At 49.6% G+C, this 19,613-nt stretch overlaps 2 protein-coding genes across 2 annotated transcripts in view; one reads left to right on the top strand and one right to left on the bottom strand.

Annotated features, from left to right (window-relative positions):
• Window positions 1-545: 545 nt before the first annotated feature.
• RCE1 (Ras converting CAAX endopeptidase 1) lies at window positions 546-11,497 on the top strand. The gene is made up of 8 exons (XM_087705306.1): window positions 546-1,023; window positions 1,435-1,537; window positions 5,360-5,443; window positions 5,984-6,062; window positions 6,774-6,941; window positions 9,464-9,535; window positions 10,324-10,386; window positions 10,942-11,497. Exons 1-8 carry the CDS (start codon window positions 893-895, stop codon window positions 11,187-11,189), a joined length of 948 nt encoding a protein of 315 aa, XP_087561432.1. The 5' UTR covers window positions 546-892; the 3' UTR covers window positions 11,190-11,497.
• Window positions 11,498-12,636: 1,139 nt separating this feature from the next.
• The window catches only part of ACTN3 (actinin alpha 3), a 42,449-nt gene continuing 35,472 nt past the window's right edge, over window positions 12,637-19,613 (bottom strand). Inside the window, exons 16-21 of the mRNA XM_087705305.1 lie at window positions 18,777-18,911; window positions 17,630-17,809; window positions 16,513-16,659; window positions 16,284-16,349; window positions 14,530-14,688; window positions 12,637-13,247 (exon numbers count right to left, since the gene is read on the bottom strand). Of these exons, the coding sequence (XP_087561431.1) occupies window positions 13,089-13,247; window positions 14,530-14,688; window positions 16,284-16,349; window positions 16,513-16,659; window positions 17,630-17,809; window positions 18,777-18,911 (846 nt within the window). The 3' untranslated portion in view covers window positions 12,637-13,088. The remainder of the gene's footprint in view (window positions 13,248-14,529; window positions 14,689-16,283; window positions 16,350-16,512; window positions 16,660-17,629; window positions 17,810-18,776; window positions 18,912-19,613) is intronic.

The following is a 19,613-nucleotide window of genomic DNA, read 5'->3' as shown; positions in this document are numbered from 1 at the left end:
GGGGGAAGAGGCTGACTTGGTAAACCGCTTACAGAGGGCTGGAAAGCACCGTGAAGCAGGATATATTCCCTTAGACGGGCTATTGTTAGTCCTTCCTTCCTTCCTTCCTTCCTTCCTTCCTTCCTTCCTTCCTTCCTTCCTTCCTTCCTTCCTTCCTTCCTTCCTTCCTTCCTTCCTTCCTTCCCAGTGATTAGTACCCCAGGCTAACTCTGCACACTGCCAACAGTTCAATCCTGACCAGCTCAAGGTTGACTCAGCCTTCCGTCCTTCCGAGGTGGGTAAAATGAGGACCCAGATTGTTGGGGGCAAAAGGCTGACTCTGGAAACCGCTTAGAGAGGGCTGGAAAGACACTGTGAAGCGGGATAGAAGTCTAAAGGTTATCGCTATGGAGGAAGGTGCTTTCCTGATGCCCCTCCGCTCCTAAACCGGACCCGACCCTACTTAGCTTCCCCAAAGGTGCGCCGAGGCAGGCATCTGCCGCCCCCTAGCGGTGCCAGGCGCCGCAGCGGGACCTTTCTCCCAATGCTTTTGGAAGCTCAAGGCGAGAAGCGGCGTTGGCGGGTTGCGTAACGGCGGAGCCAGCCGGGGGCGTCCCAGCAACGTGCCGACCCCGGCTGAGCCGAAGGGAGGCGGGCCGAGGAGGAGGAGGAGGCGGGGGTCGCCTGGGCTGGCGGGAATCGCTGGCAGGGGGCGGGATGCCCGCCTGGCCCGGGCCGGGGTCTCTCTGCCGCAATCCCCGCAGCAGGGCAGCCCGGCCCGCCGCTTCCCTCCCCTCGGCTGCCCGGCTTCCTCTTCCGCGCTTGGGAGGCGGAGGCTCCCCACGCGGCCCTGCCCGCCTGCCTGCCTCGCCTGGGCGGCCGGGCTGAGCTGCGCTCCTCTTGCATCGCCCCGATGTCGGCGGAGGGCGAGGAAGGGTCGGGGGGCGCCGGGCCGGGGCTCTGCTGGGCCTCGCTCTTCTCCTGCCTCGGCCTGGCCTGCTCCTACGTGGGCAGCCTCTACGTCTGGAAGAGCCACCTGCCCAGGTGAGGCCGGGGGAGAGCGGGAAAGCTGGGGAGGGGCTGGGCTGGGTGGGAGAGCTGCAGCCCCCCACCCCCAGCCTGGCTTGGATCCCCTGCAAGAGGCTGGGGGTCTTTCCCCTCCTGGAAACGCGCCAGGTTGTGCTGGGGAGGTGGGGGTGGAATTGTCTATTGAAGCCCCTTTGCAGAAATTGGGGAAGGGGCCGCTTGTTCTTGGGCTTGTTGCCTTGAGCTTCTCTGCGACGGGGAAACCCACCCGAGGCTGAAGTTAACCCGGGTTTTTTTCTTCCTTTCTCCGGGTCAACGGGGTCTTGTGAATTAACAGATCAGCTTTAGTCTGCACTGCATAATATCCCCCCCCTTTCTCTTCCTGATTTTGGGGGGACTTTTTCAGACTTGGCTTTTCCTCCTTTTTAGGGACCACCCCGCGGTCATTAAGCGCCGCTTCACCAGCGTCCTGGTGGTCTCCACCTTCTCGCCCCTCTTCATCTGGGTCTGGAAAGAGGTGACGGGCATTAAGGTGAGGACTCCCTGCCTCTCCAGGTCTGGCCGACATTACCTGGAGATTTCCGGCGTTTGGTTTATTTCTTTAGAAGCGACTTTTGTTGTTGTTTAAATCAAAGTGAATCCAAACAGCGAATGTGAACAGCAGGTGGAAAGTGGAAGTGAGAAGCCCAAATGCTTGCAAAAGTTTTGAAATCCTGGATTGAAGAGTTACTTCCCCCCCCCCCCCGGATTTTGAAGCAGGGATATATACCCAGCCGTGGTTAAGTTAGACAAATCTTCCTTTTGCTGGATATATTTGGGTACAGCCTGCAAAATATCCAACAGAAAAACTTAACGTTTGACTGAATGTAAACTTCAAACCCCTTTTGCTTATGATGCACGTATTATGACGGTTTCCATCTTATGTTGCATTAAAAGAAAAGAAATAAAATTCGGTGGTAACTTTTGGAGAGCTCCCGGGGCTGCAGCCAAAGTTTGCGATGCAGCTTTCTTGATAGATATCCTCTCAGTTTAGTGTGGGAGAAGTGTTTTATATCAGGGAACAGCCTGGCAGAAATAAATTGATCCCATCACGGAAGCAATATTGGATGAAAAAGATCAACTGGCTAATATATTGGCATGCAGGTAGATTGGGGTGGGAAAAAGAGCTGCTTCAAAGTATATTGCGAATTGCTTGGATAGTGAGATTTAATAAATAAATGTAATACGTAAATTTTAATTAAATGTAATAATTTTTAATAGACAAATTAGGGGCTTACACAGTTTATTTATCTGCTTGTATCCCTCCTTTGTTTGAATAAATAAGGTGGTGAATATATCCAGCATGCTCTCCTATTTTCCCCACAACGTCACCCTCTGAGGTGGGTTGGGCTGGGAGAGAGAGAAGAGGGACTGGTTGAAAGTCACTCAGTCAGCTTTTATTCCTAAAGCGGGACTAGAACTCACCATCTCCTAGTGATTGGCCCACAGTCATCCAGCTAGTTCTCTTGCATAAGGTGGGACTAGAACTCACTGTCTCCTGGTGATTGGCCCAAAGTCACCCAGCTGGTTTTGATGCCTAAGGCGGGACTAGAACTCACCGTCTCTTGGTGATTGGCCCACAGTCATCCAGCTAGTTCTCTTGCATAAGGTGGGACTAGAACTCACCGTCTCCTGGTGATTGGCCCAAAGTCACCCAGCTGGTTTTGATGCCTAAGGCGGGACTAGAACACACCGTCTCTTGGTGATTGGCCCACAGTCATCCAGCTAGTTCTCTTGCATAAGGTGGGACTAGAACTCACCGTCTCCTGGTGATTGGCTCAAAGTCACCCAACTGGCTTTGATGCCTAAGGCGGGACTAGAACTCACGGTCTCCAAATTTAGGGCCTTAAAAGACCAGCCTGAGCAGTTTGGGCCTAGGAAAGGCTGGGGAAATTTCTGTGCAGGTAAACCAAGATAGATTCTCTGCCATCAGGGCTGATTGCTGCAATCCGCAAGGGTTCAAGCCAAGCAGTGATCTCTCTGTGGTGCCATTTTGCCAGACTGTTAAGATCTGACCAGCGTCCCCTTGCCTTGCGGTCATCCTGGCTTGGCAGGGCAGTCTTAAAGTTTTGTTGTAGCCCACCAGCAGAGCTGGTGGTAGACTCAGACAGTGAGGAGGTTGGGGAGGAACCTGGGCCAGTCCTGGAGCCTGGGGAAGGCTCTGAGGAGGGCTCTGTGTCGGAGGCAGAGAGGGGGCCAGGGCCATCTGACAGTTATCAGCTGCCTTCAGAGTCAGACATCAGTGAGGCAGAAGAACAGCTGGAGTCTCTTTCCAGTGTGCGCATGCGCAGAGCTGTCAGAAGAAAAGAACAGCCAGAAACAAGGGTCAACTCGTCACAGGTGGAAGGTGAATGGCCCCTCCCATAGGACTAAAAGAGGAGTGGGCTTTTGCAGGAAACAATTCGTTCGTTCGGTCGTTAGATTCATTTCAGGAGTGTGAAGATCTGTCTGTGAATCTCAGAGACTCTGTTCCCAGAGTCTTTCCTTGCACAACACCTCATACAGAGCCGAGGTGACACAGTGGTTAGGGTGCAGTACTGCTAACTGTTATCTGCAGTTCAGCGGTTCAAATCTCACCGGCTCAAGGTTGACTCAGCCTTCCACCCTTCCAAGGTGGGTGAAATGAGGACCCAGACTGTGGGGGCGATATGCTGACTCTGTAAACCGCTTAGAGAGGGCTGAAAGCCCTATGAAGCGGTATATAAGTCTAACTGCTATTGCTATTTGGGAAATATTCACATGGCAGCTTTCCAAGCTAGATAAGGTCTGTGGTCATAAATACTCCTTTGAAAGACTGTTTGCCAGGCCTTAGCTGAATGGGAATGAGAGGAATTCACATTCGTTTAATAAAAAGGGTTTTGTCGGGACCAAGACCCTGCCTCGGGCTTTTTGGGGAACCCTAGGTTAGAACAAGTTTCTTTAGAGGCGCAAAACTGCCCCAAGTCACCCGTTTCCTAGGAGAAGGTTTGGGCCATCTCCAGAATGGGTGGCGTTCACCCACTCTTGGCAGCTTCCATCCCTGGCTTGAGTCATTCTGAAGTGTTTGATGCCTGCCTTCACTGCAGCGTACTTAATCAAGATAATTATAACCTGGCAAAAATATCCGTGCTTCGCAGCACTCCTAACGCGCAGTTAGCTTGGTGGCGGTTGTTCGGTGTGTGTGTGTAGAGTGGTTTATCCATTGGCTCATCCCTCCCTCAGTACGTGGTAGGAAGGCGGAAAATGGGCTGATTCAGTCACCAGTTTAAATGCATTGTCGTCAATGTAGCCCCGGTTGAAGTGATAGGCGAGGCCTTCCTGCTCGTGGGTTGAAATAAAAGAGAGAAGGAAAGGCTTTGGGCCCTGCACGGCACATCAATTCAATTGGGGATGATGGGACTTGGTGTGGAATCATCGTGGCATCTCACATTTAAATTTAATAAATAAATAATGTTTGTTTCCATGGAGTCTAAGATGGTACCTTTACAGACATTGCCTCGATCCGATTTGATCTAGTGGTTAAGGCATCAGGCTAAAAACCGGGAGACAGTGAGTTCTAGTGTCGCCTTGGCCATGAAAGCCGGCTGGGTGACTTTGGGCCAATCACCAGGAGACGGTGAGTTCTAGTGTCGCCTTGGCCATGACAGCCTACTAGGTGACTTTGGGCCAATCACTAGGTGTCAGTGAGTTCTGGTGTCGCCTTGGCTATGATAGCCTACTAGGTGACTTTGGACCAATCACCAGGAGATGGCGAGTTCTAGTTCCGCCTTAGCCATGAAAGCCAGCTGGGTGACTTTGGGCCATTTACTAGGTGTCGGTGAGTTCTAGTCCAATCTTAGGTGTGAAGCTGACTGGGTGACTTCGGGGCAGGTAGACAAGATAAAAAAATATCTCCTTTTGCAACCTCTACAGTGGCTGAATTCGCAGCAGGATAAAACCTGCAATAGCAATAGCACTAGCAGTTAGACATATACCGCTTCATAGGGCTTTCAGCCCTCTCTAAGCGGTTTACAGAGTCAGCATATTGCCCCCAACAACAATCCGGGTCCTCATTTTACCCACCTCGGAAGGATGGAAGGCTGAGTCAACCCTGAGCCGGTGAGATTTGAACAGCCGAACTGCAGAACTGCAGTCAGCTGAAGTAGCCTGCAGTGCTGCATTTAACCACTGCGCCACCTCTGCAATTTAATTTTAAGTCTAAAGCCACGCTAGTAAGAGGCGAGATGCCATTTTCCTTTGCTGCCCTTGTTGTCTGCTTATGGGTGAGTCAGTGGAGATGGTGCTTGAGGGTGATGATGATGATGATGATGATGAAGGTATCTCCTCTTCTGCTCAGCCAGATGCATCCCTGCTCACCTTGATGGGGTTCCGGCTGGAGGGCATCTTGCCAGCAACTCTGCTGCCTCTGCTGTTGACAGTGGTAAGGCTGGCTCGCCTTATAACCTTGGGGTGACATGTTGGTGATACTTTTTTGACAACTAGCTAGTGACTCGGTTTTCACAAGGGCTGCCTGTCCATAGATGGCAAAAGGGGAAAGGTTCCCCTCGCACATCTGTGCTAGTCGTTCCCGACTCTAGGGGGCGGTGCTCATCTCCGTTTCAAAGCCGAAGAGCCAGCGCTGTCCGAAGACGCCTCCGTGGTCATGTGGCCGGCATGACTCAATGCCGAAGGCCCACGGAACGCTGTTATTACCTTCCCACCAAAGGTGGTTCCTATTTTTCTACTCGCACTTTTTACCTGCTTTCGAACGGCTAGGTTGGCAGAAGCTGGGACAAGTCACGGGAGCTCGCTCCGTTACGCGGCGCTAGGGATTCAAACCGCAGAACTGCCGACTTTTCTGATAGCTGGATGCTATTTCACAGAAGGCTACTGGGGTGGGGGCAATAAGTTCTTTTTAATATTTCTAAAATAGGTGGGTTTTCTATAACATCCCGGTGAATGTGAACTCCTGTCTTCCCAGATCCTCTTTCTCGGCCCCCTCATCCAGCTGTCTATGGACTGTCCGTGGGACATGGTAGATGGCTTAAGAGTGGCCTTTGGTAAGAATCTGCTGATGGGCTTTGCGTTAAGATAATAGAAAATATTATTTCACTAACGGGGGGGGGGATGAATTATTGGGGGGGTGTATTTTGTTCGGGTGGGCGATGTATGCTTTGTGTTTTGGTGTGTGGGGGTGAAGCTAGTTCCCTCTGTCTATGTCAGAGTTTCTCAGCTGTGGCTCCTTTAAGAGGAGGGGTGGACTTCAACTTCCATGGCTGGCTGGGGGAATTCTGGGAGTTGAAGTCCCCTCCTCCTTAAAGGGGCCAAGGTTGAGAAATGCTGGTCTCCTTACAAGTAGCCCTCGAGTTATGAGCACAGTTGGGACCAGAATTTGGGTGGCTAAGCAAGACGCCGGTGGAATGTCTTGGGCCCACTTTTACAACCAAGCGAAACACTGCAGTTGTTAAAAGGAATCACATGGTTGTTAAACGAATCCAGCTTCCCACATTGACGGTGCTGGATGGGAAAGTCGCAAACGGCGATCACGTGACCCCGGGGCACTGCAACCGTCATAAATAGGAGTCAGTTGCCAAGCGCCCAAATTTTGATCATGTGGTCGTGAGGATGCCGCAACCATCATAAATGTGAACAAGGGGCACAAGTGCTGTAACTTTGACCAGTCACATTGCCACCCCCCCCCCTAGAAATCAAGGCCTGTGTGTGTTTTGGGGGCGTCAGTAACACTGCTTCTATCCCCTCCCCACCCCCAGACCCCAGGTTTTGGGTCCTCTGCCTCACTGACATGCGCTGGCTGCGCAACCAGGTCATCGCGCCCTTCACCGAAGAGCTGGTCTTCCGAGCCTGCATGGTGCCCATGTTGGTGCCCTGCACAGGAGTTGGACTGGCCATCGTCACCTGCCCGCTCTTCTTTGGAGTCGGTGAGTTTTTGATGGATTGATTAGATGTATTTGCCACTCATCTCCCTTCAAAGTTCTGTGTCTTCAGTGAGAGGAGAATCAGCCCCAAGCCAGCTGCTGGCTTTTGCTCCTTTTGTCTGGAGGTGGCTGCGTGCTTTGGGGCCGGGGGGGCATCATTAGAGGAGGAGCCTTCCCCGAGAAGGCTGGCTCTTCCTCCAAGTGGCTGCCATCGTTACTAAGCCCCCATGTTCCAGAACGCGAGCAGGGAAAGGCTTGCAGTAGGATAACGTATGAATTGTGGAGTCCTTGGTGCTCTCCGAGCTCAAGACCTTTCACAACCCAACTAGGTAACCTCATCAGTGCTAGAAAGAATTGGAGTTTGCCCTCTAGGAGCACTGGTAAAGTTACCTAGTTGGGCTGTGAAATATCTGCAATAAACTATCTATTTATCTAAATATTATATAAAATATATAGTATGTATGTATGTATAAAATAAGCACTTGACTGTGTTGCAATATTTTAGGGGAGGGCTTATTTTTGGGGAGGGCTTATTTGAGCGCATGCGCTCAAAAGCCCAATTGGGCTTATTATCTCGGAGAGGTCTTATTTTCAGGAAATATCTATCTATCTTATCTATCTATCTATCTATCTATCTATCTATCTATCTATCTATCTATCTATCTATCCATCCATCCATCCATCTAACCATCTATCTATCATCTATCATCATCTATGTAGCTAGCTATCATCTATCTGTTTATCTATCTATCTTATCTATCTATCTATCTATCTATCTATCCATCCATCCATCCATCCATCCATCTAACCATCTATCTATCATCTATCATCATCTATGTAGCTAGCTATCATCTATCTGTTTATCTATCTATCTATCTATCTATCTATCTATCTATCTATCTATCTATCTATCTATCTATGATCTCCATCAAATCTGCCTGTCCTCTCCTTCCTTCCTCTTCCTTCCTTCCTTCCTTCCTTAATCTTTCTTTCTTTCTTTCTTTCTCTTTTTTTCTTTCTATTATCTTTCTGTCTGTCTGTCTGTCTGTCTGTCTATCTATCTATCTATCTATCCTGTCTGTCTGTCTATCTAATCTTATCTATCTATCTATCTATCTATCTCTCTCTATCTATCTATCTATCTATCTACCTACCTACCTACCTACCTACCTACCTACCTACCTACCTACCTACCTACCTACCTACCTACCTACCTACCTATCTATCTATCTATCTATCTATCATCTATCCAAATGGGCCTCCTGCTTGGAGTCCTTCCTTAAGGGTAGCCTTTGCTTTCCACCTCCTTGCTTTCCTCCTTGGGGTTATTAAAATCAAATTGAAATAAAGCTAAAGTAAAATCATGCTGGTTGGACCGACGGCCTCCAACCTTGTGAGCACCAGGGACAGGTTCCACGGAGAAAGATTTTTCCAGGACCGGAGGGAGTGTGGTTTTGCGTGCTGCTTGCATCCCATGGATGGGGGGCTTCGCTTGCTTGTGCGGCCAGGTTTCTGGCATGCCGTGGCCGGGGGCTTAGACATTGAATGAGAGACTTCCAGAAAGCTGCAAATCTGGAGGCTTAGCTGGATAGCTTAAAAAACAAACAAACGATCCAGAAGAATTAGCATCCCCATCCATGCGGTTGCCAAGGCAACCACTCCATGGGTGGAAGTCAGCGAGTGTCAAGATTGGCTCAAATTAGACTTAATTTTAATCCGAAGCCAGGATGTCAACAGTTGTTAACAGTTAAGTGAGTCTTTCCTGATTTTGCAACCTTGTTTTGCCACCGTTACGGAAATCACAGTAGTTGCTAAGTGAATCGTGCGGTTGGTAAGCAAATCCGGCTCCCCCCCCCTGCCCCTCATTGACCTTGGGGGGCCTGCTGGGAAGGTCACAAATGGCGATGGGACACTGGACACTGCAATTATTGTGAATACGTGCAGGTTGCCGAGATCCAAATGTTGATCGTGGGGACGTGGTTTAAGTCCCTTTTTTCATAGTAAGTCAACTCGATCATTGGTCACTAAACAAATGATTGTAAGTAGAGGACGACTTATAAAGCCCGGGAGAGAATGTAAGGCCCCTATTTTGTCCTCGACTTAACGACCACAATTGAGCCCAACATTTCTGTTGTTGTTGAGACATTTCTTAAAGTGAGTTTTGCCCCATTGTACGACCTTTCTGGCCTCGGTTGTTAAGTGAATCACCACAGTTGATAAATCAGTAAACCGGTTGTTACGTGAACCCGGCTTCCCTATTGACTCAGCTTGTCAGAAGGTTGCAAAGGGGAATCACATGTCCCTGGCACGCAGCGACGGTCGTAAGAACGAACCAGTTGCTCTGCGTCTGAATTTTGGTCACATGACCTGCAAAGGTCGTAACGTTGAAAGAGTCGTAAGTCACTTTTTTCCAATGCTGTTGTAACTTTGAACGATCGCTAAATGAACGGTTGTAAGTCGAGGACTGCCTGTATATGTTTTACTTCGGTTTTTCTTTCCGTGTGAAATCATTTTTCCTCTTGCAGCTCATTTCCATCATGTCATCGAGCAGCTGCGGTTTCGCCAAGGAAGCAGAGCCAGTATTTTCCTATCGGCAGGTGGGGCTCCGTCTTGGCAGGGCCGTCGCTAAGAGGGATCAAGGCAAGGGAGGGTTGGGTTGGAAGCGCCCAATAAAAACACCCCAATCGTGGCCAAAGCTTTTCCAAAGTTGAACGACATATTGCTAAACCATTTGAAGAAAAAAAGGTGATCTTGAATTGGCTGTTTTCCCACCGGTCCAGAACTCTGACGGCTCTTTGCAAAGGGCCAAACCGATTTACTCCGAATTTAATTTTAATGTAGCTCAGGGTATTTGTGGGGAATGAGAGTATCCTAATATATCTATATATATATTCGTAGCTCCGGGTATTGTAGGAACTTTGGCCTGGTGGCTTGTTTTTATACCTTGAGCGAACCCCAAAAAACCCCAGCTCTGTTTGACAGCCCTTGGACTAGTGTCTCATTGTGTAGCTGAGTTGCTCCGTGCATTACTCCGAAGGCAACACAAATCCTAAAGACAAAAGAGGTGAGAGAAATGGAGGCGAAGGATTTCTTTGCAAGTGGAGAGAAAATTCGGAAGATCTTCCTTTTTCCTACTTTTTAAATTATGTATCTTAATGACTTTAAGGTGTCTGGACTTCAACTCCCAGAAGGCCAGGGGATTCTGGGAGTTGAAGTCCAGGCACCTTAAAGTTGCCAAGATTGAGAAACACTGAATATCCTTGCTTGAAAGTGGCCTGAAGTTGCTCCCGTGGGGGATGCACAGAAGGATCCCCTTTTTAAATTGCGCCCAACACACACACACACCACACAATCTTTCCTAACCACCTGCTCCCTTCCCTTGCAGTGTTCCAGTTCTCCTACACCGCCATCTTCGGAGCCTACACCGCATTCCTCTTCATCCGAACAGGTTGGTGAAGGGTTGGGAGCTGGGATTTCCTTCCTTCCCGGAGTTCTCTTCCTCTCAGTTGCTCATTTGCATGCAAAAGGCAAGTTTCCTCAACTGTTGATTACCTGCCCATTTCCTCTACTGTTACCTGCCAGGTGAATCTCTGGAAGTCCCCCCTCGAAGGGCTGGGTTGTAGCTGAGAACGATGTGGGGTTTTAAATCTTAAAATTGAGGCCTAGAGCCCTCTTTTCTGCCAATAACCCTGTTCAAACTCCGATTCTGAGCTCCTCTCCCTTACTATCACGGCTAATCCGGGATTAAGACAAAGCGGGTGGTTTAAGATAGCCCTGTCGTGCCGATCCTGGGTGTTTTTTTTTTCCTTTGCAAAATTGAACTTGTTTTTCTCGCCCGCCTCCCAGTTCAAATTCTTCATTGGCTTGACTGAAGGTGTTATCGGCCCACCCGACATCGTTGGGTGGTGGCTTTTCCACCGAGGAAATGAAAGCTTGTTTTTCTCCCTGCTCCTCGGAAGGGGCGGGATCCTTCTTTTCACCGTCGCCCTCTCTCTCCACGCAGGACACCTCATTGGGCCGGTTCTCTGCCACTCCTTCTGCAACTACGTTGGATTCCCTGCGGTGGGCGCAGCCCTGGAGCACTCGCAGTGTTTCCTGGTGGTCTTCTTTTACCTGCTAGGCGTGGTCCTCTTCTTCCTCCTCCTCCTCCCCATGACGGACCCGGCTTTCTTCGGACACCTGCCCATCTGCTCCCTCTCCAGACTGACCTCTCCCGCGGATGGCCTCACCAGCTCTTCCTGGTGCTCCTGACAGCCCCATGGCGCCTCCGCTGCGAACACACCCTCACCCTCCGCCCACCCTCTCCGGGCGCTGTGCTCTGTGTCCAAATTGGTTCCCAGGGACCGTTCTGCTCCGCAGCTGGGAAGGAAGGGCAGGAGCTCCCCTCTTCCCAGAGAGGCTCCTCACGTCAACCCCGTTTGCCATTGATGGGTAGTCGCGGTGGCACTCTCACGCATCTCCACCCTGAGCCCACCACCCCTTTTTCTAGAGATCCCCGGGCCCTTTTCCTCCAGGCCCTGAAGAGTTCTATTTTTTATGAATAAAGTACTTTAAGGAGGTGCCTTGGTTGGTTGAATGGACTCGGGTGGTGGTGGTGGGGGGGACGGACTGTAAGTGAGATCCAAACGCTGCCTGTCCGTCCTTTGGGTCTCTTCCCTCGGCTAGATTTCTCGGAGCTCTGAGGCCATGAGAAGGAGAGCCCGCCAGTGGATTCTCAGCAGCCAAAGCGAGATCGCTTGAGGGAGAGTAGTCTAACTCCATCTTTGCTCACTAGTCTTAACTGCTCAAGGAGCCGGAGGGGATATCTTGTCAAGGCAGAGAATTATCTTTTTCTGCAAGCAGCTGTTATTTGAGGGGCATCAACCACGGGCCGCATTAGAAAGTCAGAAGGGAACCACGGGGCATCTCGGGATACGTGGGCAGAAGGGAGAGGGCTGGCTTCCAGAATAACAGCTGGAAGGGACCTTGGAGGTTTTCTAGTCCACCCCCCTGCTCAGGCAGGGAACCCTATGCCATCCTGGATGAAGCGCTGTCCAGCCTCTTCTTAAAATCCTCCAGCGTTGGAGCACCCACAACTTCTGGAGGCAAGCCGTTCCACTGGTTAATTGTTTTAACTTTTAGGAAATTCCTCCTTTGTTCTAGATTGCTTCTCTCCTTGATTAGTTTCCACCCATTGCTTCTTGTCCTGCCTTCTGGTGCCTTGGAAAATAAGTTGACACCCCCCCCCACCTCTTCTTTGGGGCAGCTCCTCAAATACTGTTATGCCACCCTAGTCCTTTTCTCTAGATTAGCCATACTCACAGAACATAGAATAATAGAGCTGGAAGGGACCTCGGAGGTCTTCTAGTCCAACCCCCTGCTCAGGCAGGAGACCCTATTCCATTGCAGACAAATGGCTGTCCAATCTCTTCTTAAAAACCTCCAGTGATGGAGCATCCAGAACCTCTGGAGGGAAGCCCTTCTACTTAACTGTTAATTAATTGTTCTCACTGTCGGGAAGTTTCTCCTGAGTTCCCGGTTGCTCCTCTCCTGGATTAGTCTCCACAGATGGAATTCCATCCCTTCCATTCCCATTCTAAGCATCCTTGTGTCCACGGGAGTTCCCTCTTGGCTGAGCGGCCGGGCCTTTAAGCTTACGGGACCTTGGCGTAGCATCCCACCCCGTTGGCCTCCCAAGAAGAAAGACCCCGACCACAGATGGGCCTCCAGAGTGTGGTGTTTTATTGGTACAGCATCTGTTCCATGCCGGCCCTGCCCTGCTTCCTTGGGAACCCCTCGGGGCATCCCCGGTGATCATCTAGACAGCTTCCAGGACATCGCCTGGGGGCTGAGAAACCCAGAAGCGTCTGGGGGAGGCAGGGCAGAGCACAGCCTGGGGGGAGGAGGGCTGACTAGCTCAGGAGCAAAGAAGAGAGACGGCAGCAGGACAGGACAGAGACGGTTTTCTGAGAAAGACCCCCCCCTCCCCTTGTGGCTCATGGGTGGAGAGAGGGAGGTTCTCGTTACCTTTTGCCCAACATGGGGGTGGGGGCATGTGGGGAAGGGGCTGCTATGCCGTGCGCCCTGGGCACAGGACTCGAATTGTGTTAGCTCCCTGGGAGGGAGGGGGTCATTCTGCTCCCACATGCCTTTTGTGGTGAGGGGAGGGAATCACAGGTCGCTCTCCCCATACAGGGCGCTGGAGAAGGAGACATAGTCCAAGGCGCCCGAGACGGTATCGGCTCCGCTGTACTTGGTCATCCGGGTGATGCAGTACTCGGCCTGCTCGGGGGGCAGCTCCCGGCGAAGCTCGTCCACTGTGATGTAGCTCTGCGGAGGACCAAGGAGACCCCACCCCACCCCGGTTAGGAGGTCAGAGAAGCCCAGAGCTCAGCCCCTGCTTGGGAGGAGCCCCACGAGGGCTTTTCCAGAAGGCAAGTGCTTCCTTGGCTCTTTTGCTTTCCCCCCCTTGAAAACCTTTCGCTTTTCATCCAGGAAGCTGCTTCTATTCTAGTGGAATGGTGGAAGAATTTGCATTTCATTCCCCACCATTCAGCCAGAACTTGAAAAGCTTCTTGGATGAGAAGCAAAGTGTTTTCAAGGAAAAAAAGTCAAGTTGCTTTTTAGAAAAGCACCTTTGGGACAACTAGGACCTGGGTGGTTGAGAATCTCCATAGACATTTGCTTGGCAGGAGATGTCAAGGACCCATCTAGCATTTCTAGTTGGGGGGCAGAGGGGGGTGGGGTAACGGATGCCTGACTGAGCCCTGCCATCGAGGCCAGCCCAGCCCTCCCCAGATGTTGCTCTCCAGCTGCACTGCTTAGGGTAAAGCCCACCCAGGCTTTACCCCGGGTGGGCTTGGAGGACACCCAAGTTGAAGGTCCAAAGTGATATGAAGGAGCTTCCTAGGAATGCTAGGTTTGAGGGGGTCTGTCGTGGGGCTGAAGGCCAGACCAGCTCAGATGACTTGCTACTTGCTGGGCTGATATGGGGTGGGAAGCCTCTGGGCGTCCTTCCTGCCGCTAGAAAAAGGACTCTGATACAGGGAGAGGCCCATCACGATCAACTCCCTCGTCTCCTGCCTCACTGAGGCAGAGCTGGCCCACTGTAAACCATTAATTGAAGAATAACTGGGATCATAGGGCAGGTTTGGGAAGGGGGGCTGGCGTTTCCTCGTCCAGTAGAGAAAGGATTTTCGCCGGTGGGGAAAGGGGGAAGCAGAGATGGCAAATGTTGTGGCCCACCAGCAACTAGCAGAGGTGGCAGCAGACTCGGACAGTGAGGAGGGTTGGGGAGGAACATGGGGCGGCCCTGGAGTCTGGGGAAGGCTGACTGTGGGAGAGGAAAGACTTTGCTGGAGAGGAATTCAATTCAATAAAAGGGGTTTATTGGGATGAGGACGAGGCTTCGTGCTGCTGGGGAAGCCTATGTCAGAACAGCAAAAAACCGCAGAACTGACAGGCGGAATCCAGGATGCTGATTCTCTTTAGCTAATCTAGGTTTAATCCCACTTGTAAATAAAAGTCCCTTTCGAAACTGGTGTGGCCGAGGCGGAATCTCTCTCCTGCACACACACACACACACCGCCCTTCCAGCCCTCTCCTGACTCACCTTGTCTGAAGCTAGGATCTTGAAGGAGGCAATGACCTGTTCAGCCGTGTCGGTCTCGGCTGTCTCCCGGGTCATGAAGTCAATGAATGCTTGGAAGGTCACCACTCCCGTGTTGTTGGGATCCACCAGGGTCATGATACGGGCAAACTCCACTTCGCCCTAGGGAGTGAGAGGAAAGATCCCCGATGGGTGGATTCTCTGCCCGATTCAGACAAATCTGCAGGCCCCAGAGTGGGACAGCTCAAAGCTGCCTGGCAGAGCTCCCCCTTCCCCCTTTTCAGACATTGTTTCCATCATACAGACAACCGGTAATTTTATTGTCTAAAACCAACAAGTGAAGCGTTTGTCTGAGCAAAGGAACTGGATTGATAGTCAGTTCGTGCAATTTGTTTTATCCAAGAGAGGAAAAAATTGAAAAATGATGGGGAAGAGGACATCGGTCGCTTTCTAAATCCACACCAGTCTCTTGATGTTCATTCTGCCATCTTTAAAATTTAAACACCGTTCTTTAATTCAATACATTTACCTCCTCATTTTTATTTTTTCTATCCAGAAACAGCACCCCAGCATCGGGAGAAATGCAAAATCCCAAAGATAACTGAATTCTGTTTTTTTTTTAATCTAGACATGAAGGCTAAATAGTCCCTTTAAGTAATGCTGCTGTCCAGGTGGTTCTCTCCCTTTTTTCTCCCACTGCTTATTTCCTGGCAATCTCAGCCTCTCTGGGAAATAAAAAAAAGGCTATAAAACCAGCCTTAATCCATTAGAGGAAGGAGAACTTCAGGAAACTGGCAAGGGCATTGGCAGGCTAGAGGCCATAAACCAAACCGGTTCTGCAGCTGAGCCAAATACTCCCAACGGCTTTGATGATGGCAGCTTTGCATCCTTGGAGGAAAGAGTTAAAAGTTTCCCTCCCAGCTTGACACAGCCTATATGGGCTTCCTCAGAGGGCTGCAAGACCATTATCTATGTCTGTCTGTCTGTCTGTCTGTCTGTCTGTCTGTCTGTCTGTCTGTCTGTCTGTCTGTCTATCTATCTATCTATCATCTATCTATCTATCTATCTATCTATCTATCTATCTATCTATCATCTATCTATCTCTCTCTGTCATATCTATACATCTATTTATCACTATCTATGTATCACTCTATCCATCACTATATCATCTATACCAAAACCTACCTACCTACCTACCTACCTACCTACCTACCTACCTACCTACCTACCTACCTACCTATCTATCTATCTATCTATCTATCTATCTATCACTCTCACTCTCTCTCTAACATTTCTATCACCCTATATCTATCTATCAATCTATCTATCTATCTATCTATCTATCTATCTATCTATCTATCTATCTATCTATCTATCTATCTATCTATCACTCTATCACTCTCTCTCTAACATCTCTATCCCCCTATATCTATATCACTATATCTATCTATCATCTATATCACTCTCTCTCTCTCTCTCTCTCTCATCTCTCTCATCTCCCTCCCTTTCTCCCTCCCTCTCTCCCTCAACTAACACTTGATGATGTTACGTAGTTGGATGATGAAATGTCTTCAAAAAAACAATGCAGCACAGAGAGTGCCAAGGACCCCACATTTCAACCCTGAGCTGCAAATAGTCTCCTTTATCGCTATATATACATGCGCAAGGTTAAAATCTCACTCTCTAATGCCCCTCCCCTCCAAGAGATGCCGCAGGTACACAGAACACAATCCTCCCAGTTCAGGCTGGTCCCCTACCAGGTCGTATCCCATGGAGATCAAGCAGGCCCGGAAGTCGTCAGGGTCCATCAGGCCATTTCGTTTCTGCAATGAGTCAAAAGTGGGAAAAGGTGAGAAGCGGAGGGGGAGACTCGGAAAGTCCCCCAGTGTGTGGCTTGAGTGACAGCCTCCCCGTCCCCACCCCAAACACCATGAAGAGGTATTTTTGTTAACAGAGATGGTGGCACAAGAACGGTCTGCTACCCACCCGGTCGAAATGGTTGAAGGAGGCCCGGAACTCGTTCATCTGTTCTTGGCTGATGCCTTTCGCATCGCGGGTCAGGATCTGGTTCTCGACTTCATTGATGGTGCGGGCAATCGTGGTCAAGAGCTGCTCCCAGCCCACGCGGATGTGCTGCGGTCAAGACGAGGAGGAGGAGGAGGAGAGCGGTAGAGAAGAAGAGGCAGGAATAAGAGAGATTCCTCTTTCTTTCTTTTATAAACATGCAGAGAAACAGACCGAACTTGGCATGTCGAAAGACATGAAAACGCTCACTCTCATTTGATTTAGAACTTTGCTTGGAAATTTTGGCTGGCGTCGTTGACAAATGTCTCAGGCACAGGCAGATAGTCCTGGACTTATAACCATTCGTTTAGTGACCGTTCAAGGTTACAGTGGCACTGAAAATAATGGCTTACGGCTGGTCCTTGTGCTTATGGACCGTCACGTGATCCCCCAGTCCCATGATCAAAATTTGGGTCCTGTCACATGATCCCACAGTCACTTGGCAACAGTTGCAGGGGCCCATTTGCAGCCTTCTCAACAAGCAAAGTTAATGGGGGAAGTTGGATTCACTCAACAACCTCATGATTTCGCTGTAGTGATTCGCTTAACCACCCTGGCGAAAAAGGTCGTTAATAACTGATTTGCTTAGCAATGGAAATTCTGCACCCAATAGAGGTCATAAATCAAGGACTACGAGTGCCCTAATTAAATCATGAGCCTCCAGCCAAACTGCAACAGAAATCCAGTTATTTATTAGGAGCTTCGTGTCAGCATTTCCCAAGCCCCTACGTAATTTATGGCCCCAATCATGACCCTGTTCCCCCCCTCCCGCCAGGGTGTGTCATCAATCACATTCGCCAATGGGACAACTTCACAGATTGTAGAGATCACTCCCCTCCGGCTTTTGTAAGTAACCCTGGGATACAGCCTTGAGAGAGATAAGTCTGGAATGTGTCTGTCTTTTGCTGCCATGCTGTTTCATCGGTTTTCCATCCCCCCCCTTTCCTATGGCAACTCCAGAGCAGGCCAGGGAGGCTTTGTGAGTTGACCCCCAGTATTTCCCACTGCTTTCCTTGCCCTCCTATGTCCAGGCGCTTACTTCCATGGTGTAGTTGGTGTGCTTGTTGTCGAAAACGAGAGCTTCCTGGATGAGCTGGTGGTCGCCCTCCAGCTTGTCAATATTCACTTTGTAATTGATAATATTTTGCTCGTGCTGCTTCAGTTGGTTCATTTGGTCCTCGAGAGGTCCACTTATGTCCACGGAGACATGACCGATTTCCTGGAGGGGTTAAAAAGAGAATTTTGACTTAAGGGACGGGAACCTGGTTCAAATTCTCCCCGGGGCTTTCTTCCCACAAATATTACGAGGCATCCTTGGTCGCCAGAAGCTGGTGGGATTTTGCAAATTGGAAATGCAGGTCTAAGAAAAACAATTTTAAGTGTTTTATACTTATTTGTCTCTTCTGATCCATCGTTAGACTAGCCCCCTATGTTTTTTTCCCCAGCTTACATGTTTCTCTAGTGTGAATGCTTTAAATGGCCTCTATATTGAAAAGGTATTTGGATTGATTCTATGACAATTCATTGTGGCCAACTCGCCACGGCCAATTCAATGGCGGGCAACTCATTGTGGGGTAAGAGTGACACCAATACTAAAGAAATGGTGGAATAGAATCATTAAAGAAAAGTTGCAAGAGCCGAGGTGGCGCAGTGGTTAAATGCAGCACTGCAGGCTACTTCAGCTGACTGCAGTTCTGCAGTTCGGCTGTTCAAATCTCACCGGCTCAGGGTTGACTCAGCCTTCCATCCTTCCGAGGTGGGTGAAATGAGGACCCGGATTGTTGGGGGCAATATGCTGACTCTGTAAACCGCTTAGAGAGGGCTGAAAGCCCAATGAAGCGGTATATAAGTCTAACTGCTATTGCTATTGCTAAAATGAGGGAAAGAATGAAATGGGAATGAGAAAAATTAAAACATTTTTTAAAAATTTATTTTGGGTAAGTAAATTTAAATTGTCCTGCAGTCGAGTTGCCCCAAGGTGAGTTGACTGTGGAGAGTTGCCCCATTCCGATTTAGATTAGGGCAGCGTTTCTCAACTTTGGCAACTTAAAGATGCGTGGACTTCAACTCCCAGAATTCCCCAGTCAGCAAGCTGGGCCTACTCGATAACCAGTCCTAGTCTGCCCCATCCCGCCAGAGGAACAGGAAGCACAGTATTGATGTGGGCAAGAGAAGGAAGGCCTGACCTCCATCTTGGTCTGGATCCAGGGACCAATGATATTAGCTTGGGCGGCGAATTGACGTCGTAGGCGTTCGTTGGCTTGCTGCCTTGCCAGTTCTTCCTGCAAGGTCTGGTCACGATGTGGAACCAGCTGTTTCACCTAAATGGAAGGAGAGAAAGCAAACTGGTGTTTAAAATCTCACTGAGAAAAGTAATGCCACCCTCCCCACCCCAAATCTTGCCCCTTTAAAGCAGGAAACGACAATAATATGGGGTGTTTGGTGCTTTCTGAGCTTGGTTGTTGTCTGCAGATGTTTCATTACCCAACTAGGTAACATCGTCAGTGTTCCTACAGAAGAAAAAACACTCCCTTCTAGCACTGATGATGTTACCCAGATGGGCGATGAAATGTCTGCAAGAAAAAACCCCACCAAGGACCCCACTGAGCTACAAATATTATCTTCTACAGACAGTCCTCGACTTACAACAGTTCATATAGTGACAATTCAAAGTTACAATGGCACTGAAATGACTTACGACCATTTTTCATACGTATGACCGTTGTAGCATCCCCAGGCAACATTCGGATGCTTGACAACTGGCTTGTTTTTATGACGGTTGTTGTGTCCCGGGGTCATGCGATCCCCTTTTGTGACCCTCTGACAAGCAAAGTCGCTGGGGAAGCCAGATTCACTTAACGATCACATGATTCACTTAAGAACTATGCAAAAAAGGTTGTAAAATGGGGCACAACTCACTTAGCAACTGCCTTTGCCCTATCAACAGAAATTTTGGGCTCCATTGTGGTCCCAGATAGATAAATACCGAACATGGATGGAGGGCAGCAATTTACAAGGGATCC

The sequence above is a fragment of the Thamnophis sirtalis genome, unplaced genomic scaffold (assembly GCF_051295495.1).
Source record: "Thamnophis sirtalis isolate CommonGarterSnake01/CBP01778 unplaced genomic scaffold, rThaSir2_p1.2 scaffold_2, whole genome shotgun sequence".
Classification (NCBI taxonomy): Eukaryota; Metazoa; Chordata; class Lepidosauria; order Squamata; family Natricidae; genus Thamnophis; species Thamnophis sirtalis.
This window is presented reverse-complemented; position numbering and strand designations above follow the sequence as displayed.